We start from the raw sequence: 10,023 nt of genomic DNA, 5'->3' as shown, positions 1-10,023 counted from the left end.
AAAAATAGTCCTGTGTGGATAAATTTTTATATTATTCCAAAGCAGAAAAGAACATAGTTGAACCTGTCTAAGTTTTTACTTACAATTATATAAAAACCTACAAATAATTTTTTAGAATTATACTTCAATGCCATATTCAGAATATTTTCCTCTTCCACAGAACAAATTTTGTCCAAACTCTTTAGGTCTAAGAAGATCATCTTACATTGTGATTGGTTTCCACTGTATGTGTTAAATTTAATGTCCATTACAATGGAAGCAACTGGGTTATTTTCCTTTGTTTATTCTGCTGCTAAGCAGAAATAGCTGAACTAAGTGAGGCTAGAGGATTCCCACTCAAAATTTTTTCATGTAAGTAGCTATGACTTCTTCCACCCTGAGTAAGAGTCAATCTTCTTTCCAGTTTTTTACTTGAACCATGTTAACTGAAAACACTGCTAATTAGTTTCTTGTGCAACACCTCATTTGTTGGCTTGCTGAAACCTCATGCAAGCTCAGGCCTTATCTTGCTTATATTGACTTCAGCATTTTTCTACAAAGAATATTACCAGATTAGACTTCTGTCTTGGAACTCATCAAGGTAATGCTACCTCTTAAAGCTGGCTTTTCCCCTAAGATTATTCCTAAACAAAAAATCTGAAAATTTCTTCTTAAAAAAAAGAAATTCTTACTTCTTACCACATGTATGACTAAGAGCTCCATACTTCTGAGATGACAATTTATCTCATGTCATGAGACATAATATCTCAAATTTATCTTTATTAAAAATGTTTTACATTATATCATTCTCATTTGAGTCAGAAAACATCTCAATGTGGTAGGTATTATACAAATCATTATTACCACTTTATAAATGAGAACAGTGATGCCATGGTCCCTCAGGTAGGGGGACAGCTAAAAACCTGATTTCTGTCTCCATCTGACAAACAGATCCATCCATGTAAAGTCTGACTCATCCATTCATCATCTTCATTTATTGTTCCTAATAACATGGATATAGGAATTTGGAGAGGGGAAGAGAATCTTTTAAAATATTTTTTAAAATTTAAATTCCCCCAAGATGTTGTCTTTAAACCAGACATATTTACAAAATGCTATAAACTACATAGAAAACTCATTTTCTGGTCACAATAAAAATAATCAAGAATAAATAAGAATGCAAATTCAATAAAAATAAACTTACATCTATGTAGAATTTTAAATTTATAAGTCACTTCACAGAAATCAATGGACCTCAAAACAACCCCTATTTTTACTGACCAATTTTGCAGAGGAGAAAAATGAGATTCAGGGAATTTAAGTAGTTTGCCTAAGTCACAGAGTCAGTGAGTGCAGCACAGTTAAGACCTAAACCCAGGTTTTGATTTGAAAAATGTGCTCTTTATATTAACTTCCACAAAAAATTCTCAGGAAGACTGTCTCTTACAGCAGGGTGACCAGATTACTATATGTTTTGAGGTATAATTAATGAAATGCAATATAAAATATGTTTGTTTACAATCTTTAGGTATATCCAAGCACTGACCTTTTCAGCCTTTTGGTGAAAGACAGAGGACATATCAAGTAAGGTGCTTCGTTCATCCAGTGCTGCAGCAAAAGCCTTCCACTCTTGCTCCAGTTGATTGGCAATCTGCTTAATCTGCTGAGAAGCATAATGGCCAGACTCTACCAAGCGATTTGCTACTGACATGATGCGGTTTATGTTGACATACACATTCTACAGAAGTGGGGAAAAATAGGATCCATTAGAATAGGACAAACAAAAGACACTTCTTTCTAAGAAAGCCAGATGCCCCCCCCCATCCAAAGTACTCATCCAAGTATCAGATGTATAACATGAGAATCACCTGGTATACATTATTTTCTGTCTGATTTTCCACAAAATATTGCCATTAATTTCTATATTTAAAACTGTAAAATTAAAAATCAGCTGAGCTGAAAGCCATAATTGTTAAGCAGACAGCAATCATACACACATATGTGCATATATAAATATAATATTACTCACTCTTTGGCCTTGAGTACTGAACACTGTCCAGATGGCAAGCCTACTGACAAGTAGTCCCACAGAGCTGAAGAAAACTGATGTTTCAGATTCTAACGAAAACCCAGAGACTGAAAATCTTTACTTAGCAACCAAAGGCTATTTGTTGTCACATAGGCCCTCCATTCTGGGCAAGCCTAAGAAGTTTCATGGGGAGGGAGAGTATATATTCTGATAAAAAGTACTCTATATTATCCTGATATATAAATTTGAAAAGAAAAAAATTTAAAAATTCTATTTGTTTTCTAATTTTGTTTATTGTTAGAATTTCTGTTTTTGGGTTCAACTGAGTTTATTGTCAGAATGTGAGAAAAACTGGGGAGGGTACAAATAAAAAAAGAGCAAAGGTTCATAACCCTGTTTTTGAGACAGGGCCTCTGGCAGTCTGGTGAAGCTGATAAATGTATATTACAAATACATAGGATCTACAAAGAAAACAAATTATGTTAAAATATACTTATTTAAAAATTCCTAGACATCCTTTTTAAGAGTACAGATAAGAACCTTTGATTATAAATTTTTAAAAATTAAGAAAAAAATTAACGCTAATTTTCTTCTGATGAAACAAGATGCCTATTCAACATGGAATACAAGAATATCTGAAGAATTAAAAATGAAGGTGATCCAAGGGCAATGTAGAGAAGCATGGTAGAATACAACATATTTCCAAAGATAACTTACTTGCAAGAGGTAGACTAGAAGATTTCATCTTGACTGATTGAATGCAAGTGACACGTGACTACAGTTGTGTGTTGCTTTTGTCTTTGGATCCCCAGTATTAGCACCATGCTTTGTACACAACAGGCGAATGATAAATGTTTGATAAATTGAGAATATATCCAACAACACATGATCAAAAAAGGAGGGTCTAGTCACGTGATAAGAGTGAAGGAAAACTATATGAAGAAGAAGCCAGTAGAAGAAGCAAGGAATGATAGAAAACCAAGGAAAATCTTTCAAGGAGGATTCATGAATGACCATGGACAAGAATCACATGGGATAAAGAAGGGTTCCAATCTGCAGATGCAGAAGGGAAAACCTATACTGGTAGAGATCAGGAATATAATCAAGTATTTAAGTACATTTAATTTTTTAATAGTTTGCATATCTGAACTAGACATATATTTAGAAAAGCATTGGGAACCACTCAATCTATTAATGTTATTAATTCTGAATGTAAGGTAAATAAATATATGCCACCTGTGATCTAGTCCTATTACTATTAAAATTCAATAAAGCAAATTTCTAAATAAAAAGTCTTACAAGTACTTTCTAATGGCACTCTCTGTTTATTTTGCATTCTTTAAGTCAAGAGATAATAAAACTGTAAAATACCTTATACTTCTGTCAAAGGGCATGTCTAGCAGGTGTTTTTCAAAAGTACAGAAACATTTCTAGAATTTATAATAATATAACTGTTTGGGTCAACCCACTTTATGTATTTGCTGGGTCCCATTGCTCATATTGACCTCTTCCTCTGTTTAATTTTGTTAAAAGGGTAGTGGGGGCGGGTCCCCAAACAAGAGTGAGTCTTTCTAAACTTACATGTGAGATGTTTCTTTCCCAGTCACTCAATTTAGCAGCTTATATATTTTATTTTCCTTTGATTTCTAAAAAAATAAAAATTGATTTGAAGAGGGAGAATGAGGCAAGAGTTTGTTTTTTTTTTTTTAATTAAGAATGAACAGCATTCCTAAAGCTATCAGTGTTTGACAGATGAAATGTACCTCCTGGGATTAGCTAAGGTAAAAACATTTCTAGAAAAGTCAAGAATGAGTTAGCATAATAGCAAGATGTTTTTCTAAGCTACAAAGACTGAATGTTCCAAAATTTTTATCTCAACTCTCATTATCCAAGGACTGATGACCATTCTCGTTCAAATTTAGTGACATATTGTTTCTTTGTCTCTAACAGAATGAACTCACATTCCAGAGTTGGCCAAGTCTAGATAATCTAGGGGCATTACCAGATGAATTGGATAATATCCTTCCCTTAAATCCAGTCTATTGGCATTTCTTGCCCCCTTAATACTAGCTCAGTCTCCTGAAGTTACAGGGTGGGGGGGGGGAGTAGGGAAGCATTTACTCATGTGTATTTTAATTCATACTAGGTTTTATAATTAACATAAATGTAGGTAAATTGAGGGCACTGACATCTTGGGATGCATTTCAACTATAATAAAGTTCAATAAGCAACCTTACCCTTTCCCTTCAAGGCTTATATTTACATAGATATTTAGAACAGAAAACCTTTCTTTTCAAACATTTCAGGAAATGCATTCTTTCAAACAGTTCAAAAGATAAGAGTAAAGGAGTAAAGTTAAAGAGAATACAGAGAGAATAATAATACTTATAATATTTGAGGGATCACTAATTTACCAGCATAGGTTTATATGAATAATATAACATAATATAATATAATATGATATGATATAAATAGGAAGATCTGAATTCTTGATAAAATACACATATATATTTACACATGTGTGAATAGAATATATAGGGCATTTTTCTTTACTCTGCCTCTCCAATTTAAGCTTTAATATAGCATTCTCACATCATTTGCTAATACTATCTTAATACTTTAATGAGATGCTCATACAAATAACTAATACTGGGAATAATTTTTTCTGCTTTTGCACAATACATAGAATCTAAGGCATAAAAGTTAATTTGCTATTGCCAAGTCACTTAGCTGTACTAATCATGATGGGATCAAATTTAGTTTGTAGATGTTATACTAAGACATAGGAAAAGAAAAGAGAGAACTGTTCTTGGTTCTTCTGCAGATTATTTATTTTGCTAAAGTTCAAAAGGCAAATGAGTGCTTAAATGGTAAAAGATCCTGGATAAAATATTGACAGCCACTAGTTCAGTACTGCATTTCTCAGTTTCCAAATGATATAGCCTTTCTGAGGCACTATCTAATTCTGTTTTATATAAATATTAATAGAGTTCCTAAATACCTCAGTCCTGAATGATTCATAGAGATGATCATACCTATTCATTTTCTCCTTCCCTGACTTAAATCAAAGATAATACTCAACAAGAAATAATATTACTTCTTAGCTCTAAAACCTTCACTAGCTCCTCAATTTAGTGGTGTCAAATTCAAATAGAAACAGGGACCACCAAACTGTACATAACGATCCCAGTGGACCACATATTGATTTAAAAAAAAGTACATATTAACATAATCCATATTCTATTTTATTTTGATTTATTTTACCAAATATTTCCTGATTACATTTTAATCTGGTTCCCTGAATATATAACACTTCTCATTTAGTGGATAGTACTGGATGTGTGGTCAGGAGACCTGGATTCAAATTCTACCTCAAACTGTAGGCAAATCACTCAAAACCGTTCAAAGACCTCCATCTCACAATCTATAAAATGGAAAAAGAAGAGCAAAAGGAAGAACAATTCTTAAACCCATGCTAGTTGTGTGATTCTCCTAGAAGCTAAGTAGACAGAATATAAGAAAAAACCCCATCATTTTCACTTTCCTATTTTACAATCCCTGACAAAAATAAAATGCCAAAGAAAAGCATGACATTTCTTTTGCATACTATTTATTTGAATCCAATGGTGTCTTTCATTATATTGGAAAGAGGCATGGCCAAGTGAAGAACTGATGGAAAGAGGGCCTCAGAGACCTACAGGCAGGTCAAATAAGCCTAAGAGGGAAACAAGTTGAATGCATATATTTATGGCAGCTGAACATAGGATAAGATGATAAGCAGCCCTAGGCTACCTGTCAGCTCATCCTTTCTTGCCTTGGGCAGAATTTCTGGAAAGCCTCAGACAAAGAGGGAACCCCAACTATGTGTATAGATTGAAAATATAATCAGAAAGAGACTGGAGGAGAGCTACTCTCTTCCATGATAAGAGGTATAAACATTTTGCCAGAGCAGCTACAATGAATAGAGGCTCAATATGCTATTCAATACTGGAACAGGGACAGTGCTTATTCTTTTCTGTCCTATAGGAGCTCCCTTTGAGATAATTCAAATATGAAGACCAGGATTTATGAAAGGGGCAAACCACTAACAATCCTGCTTCTCTGGCAAGGGCTGGTATAGCTAGACTCAGGCCTGTCGAGTTCCAGAGCAGCAGGGACATTGAGGGAATGAAATGCTCTGAATTATAAGGGCTTTCTCTTAGCCCTAACATCAGAAATTACTGACTGCAAAACCTGGGCACTCCAAGACAAACATTTTAAATATGACATTGCTTTCTTCTTCTTCCTCATTTTAATTATTTCCTAGTAAATAATGAATGGTGTTCAATTCCATCCCTTGGAATAAGAAAGACTGGACAGGGCATTTTAATCAAATTTAATCAATTTCATTTATCCTAGACATTTAATCAATCGTAGAACCAGGCAACTTTTAGGATGTGGATCCAGAATGGACTCCTTCTTTCATAAACTTTTCCCTCTGTACCATTACAGACTGATCTACCTTCAGCTCCACTGTTCAGTCCTATGTGTGTCCTCAAATGGTGCTTTTCCTGAGATGAGATGTCCTTTTGCCTTCTGAAGGGCAGTGTGTCAAATCACTGATATTTTCTATCTATCTTACTACAAAAGGAATTAATTCATATGCAACCTGTGAAGGAGGATCATTGCATTTAGGAGAGGAAAAACATATTAGTCCCTTGACTCATATATTCCTTTCATCTATAGACTCAATTCTTCACCCTCACACCATAAATCCTGACCTATTTTTTCTTGGGGGGGGGGTGCCTTTGCAAGGCAAAGGGGTTAAGTGACTTGCTCAAGGTCACACAGCTAAGTAAAAATTATGTGTCTCAGGCTGAATTTGAACTCAGGTCCTTCTGACTTCAGGGACAGTATTCACTGCACCACTTAGCTGCCCCAAATCTTGACCTATCTTTAAAAATGAAGAAAGTCTCCCATCTTTAATGGGTACTGGCTGTCAGATCTTTGAAAATAGGATAATCAAGCCTAAGTCTAACTTTTCAAAACTCCAGATGATTCGTTACAATAACTCTGTGGATAAACACTCACAGAGAGCTTAAGTCAGTCTCAGGCAACAAGTTTTATAGTAAAAGAAGAAACTTCATACTCAGGACCTGTCATATAAAAAAGGAAGCAAAATAAAGGAAGCAAATATCTCTTTGCCTTAGAACATAGGATAATAGGTTTAGAGGTGAAAGAATCTAAGAGGTCATCTAGTCCCATCCTCTCATTTTATAGACTAAGAAACTGAGGCCCAAAGAGATTAAGCGATTTGCCTAAAATGATGTAGGTGGGAATGTGAACAGGTCCTCATCTTTCAGATCCAGATCCTCAAATATGACTTTCTATCTTGGGGCTTTTGCAATGGCTTTCTCTCAAGCCTGAAATGCATTTTTTCCTTATTTCCATCTCTGGGAATTTCTAATTTTTTTCAAGACACTGCTCAAGAATCACCTGATATATGAAATCCTTCATGACCCACAAAGATGGCAGAACTTTCCTTCCTAGAATACTTTGTAATTAGTTTGTATATATTCAGTATATGCATACATTTATATACCTTTACTCCATTGGAAAAATTAGTTCCTAAAGGGCAGAATCTGTCCTACTTTAGTCCTTATATTCCCAGATCTTAATTATATAAACCTAAGTCTGCATATAGTAGGTGTTTAATAATTTTTTTCTGATTTATCTTTTACTTCCCTCCCTGTCCTTTTCCCCCCAAAAGAAATCTGAACAGATAATTTGAGACCTAGCCTTCATTTTACATGGAAAGTTAAGAAATGAATGCCAGCTGGCATTTGTAACACAATTTCAGCCTTCTGCTAATTTTGCATATTCTTTATTCTATCCAAACTCTAGTCATTTCAGCCAACTAAAATGTAAATAGGATGTCACCAAAGGCCATATATTCATATTGCTTCAATTCCCTGCTTCAAGACAGGTATTGGAAGACTGGCCTCAATGTGACTAATTTTTCTACTTGTAGAAGGAAATTTCTCTAACATTAAATATATTTCTTGTTATAATCATCCCTAAGAAATACCTATGGAAAACTTCCAGCAGTTTAGGTGTGCCCAGAAATGACCATATCCTCCTTCAAAAGTAGTTTCAAGTCTAATATACCTAACTGTAGGGTTATTTCTGAAAGGCCATTCATGGTTTTTAGTGATTCAAAACTTTGATGATCATACAAATATTCTCCAGGTTCAAAATGCCTTCTTGCCCAAGTGAGTATTGCTAATGTAAGATGAATTTTTGGATGAAGGGTTATCAAAAGGCTCTTGACTAGAATTTATTTCTATGAGTGATAGCACAATAGTCAATCTATTAGATTAACAAATCACTCTAATTAAGACTAATTAACCTGTAGGTCTAGGAATATTTTCTTTTTTTAAAAATAATTTGATATTTTTATTTCATTGGTGTCCTTTATTCTTATATATTTTATTATGTTTATTTATTCCTATATATTTTATTGCATTCATTTAAAGGCATTCTGAGGAGTTCATGGGCTTCACCAGACTAATATTCATGGATGGAGCCAGAGATCTGGCCTTCTTCAGTTTCAGGATAATTCCATTGTCCTCTCTGAGGATTCACAAGCATCATTGTAAAAAAGGTCGTATCAGTAAGCTCCACCCCTTGGTAGCCAAGATGATTCAAGATATTGAACAGAAAACTGGAATAGAATCCTTCAGTTCAGGTTTAAAGGAATTCAAATTTTCAGGAGTCTTCCCCCTCAGGTGACTATGTGTTGGATATGATTGACACCACAATGGTTTGGCTCACATCTCAATATCATCTGCCAGGCATAATATATGTTTATATAAATCTCTGTGTGCTTTATAGATCATTACAATGCTTCTCTGCAGGTTTCCATGTGTTCCTTAGGAACTGACCATTCTCAGATGGAATATCTTCAGTTTTAATATTAGTTTGCTATTTTTCTTTTTCCTTTTTTTTAATCTGAAAGGATCTACTTAGTTTAACTGGAAGTGTGAAGAAATAAGCCATATTTAGGAAAAGACTGTTACATTCAAAAATTAATTCTAAAGATGCTATTATAGAACATTTCTTCTATTGAGTTGCCTGGAGACAGTTCTGTTTAAGTGCCTCCTGAAAGCACAATATTCTTTCTCACAGTTCAGTACCACACTAAGAGTAAAAAAAGCTATCCTGAGATCTTACCATACAATTCATGGCAAAGTGATTGTGCTGCGTTTGAAGTTCCATAGCATGTGGATGACTTGTTCCAATCTCAGTGTAGCTATTTAAGAACAGACCTTTGTTGTGTGTGATCCAGTCAAACATCTAGCAGAAAGAAAAAAAACCCAACTCAATATCATGCTGCAAAACACAATGGCATTATATTCAGGTGTAGTGGCATTAAGCTAATATGAATGACCTACAATTCTCACACAGTGGAGTATTTGGTTTCACAGTATAAAATTCTACTGAGAAAACACATCATAAAAAGTCAACAGCAGTATAAGTCAATAGCTAAGAGCTACACATCAGAGAAGTTATGAGGAGAGGGGAATGATAAAGATTAGCTAATCTAATCTCCATAATCTGCAGAGGATAAAACTGAAATCAAGATTAATTTAATTAGCTGTTAAAGGTCACACACAAGGATAGGTCTAGAACACAGAATTAACCTAATGTTCTTCCCAATAAACCCCTTCTCAACTTCACCTCATTATTCCTGAGATAAAGTAACCCAATAATAAAGAATTTGTAGTTTCTGAATGGTTTCAGTACTTGGCTAAATTATTGGAATTAGACAGCCTTACAAGAGGAATTTTGGAAACAAAGTGTGATTTCTAGGGGAGCTCCACCCAGACACTCCAGAGAAAGAGCTGTCAATTACAAAGGAAGGATCATGATGCTCAAAGGAACAGGTATGGGGACTGGAAAATGAATATCAATTAACAGTTGGTCAGACTGGAACCACAGGCCCAGAGTTGTCAATCTGTTTTTTCCCATACACA

The 10,023-nt window shown here is 34.5% G+C and overlaps 1 protein-coding gene across 2 annotated transcripts in view; it reads right to left on the bottom strand.

The window, feature by feature from the left end:
• TRIO (trio Rho guanine nucleotide exchange factor) overlaps positions 1–10,023 on the bottom strand; it is a 600,806-nt gene that overhangs the window by 365,892 nt on the left and 224,891 nt on the right. For both annotated transcript variants that reach the window (XM_074199605.1, XM_074199606.1), the window contains 2 exons: positions 9,221–9,343; positions 1,526–1,717 (listed from right to left, as the gene is read on the bottom strand). In XM_074199605.1, coding sequence (XP_074055706.1) covers positions 1,526–1,717; positions 9,221–9,343 — 315 coding nt within the window. The remainder of the gene's footprint in view (positions 1–1,525; positions 1,718–9,220; positions 9,344–10,023) is intronic.

The sequence above is a fragment of the Macrotis lagotis genome, chromosome X (assembly GCF_037893015.1).
Source record: "Macrotis lagotis isolate mMagLag1 chromosome X, bilby.v1.9.chrom.fasta, whole genome shotgun sequence".
NCBI lineage: Eukaryota > Metazoa > Chordata > Mammalia > Peramelemorphia > Peramelidae > Macrotis > Macrotis lagotis.
This window is presented reverse-complemented; position numbering and strand designations above follow the sequence as displayed.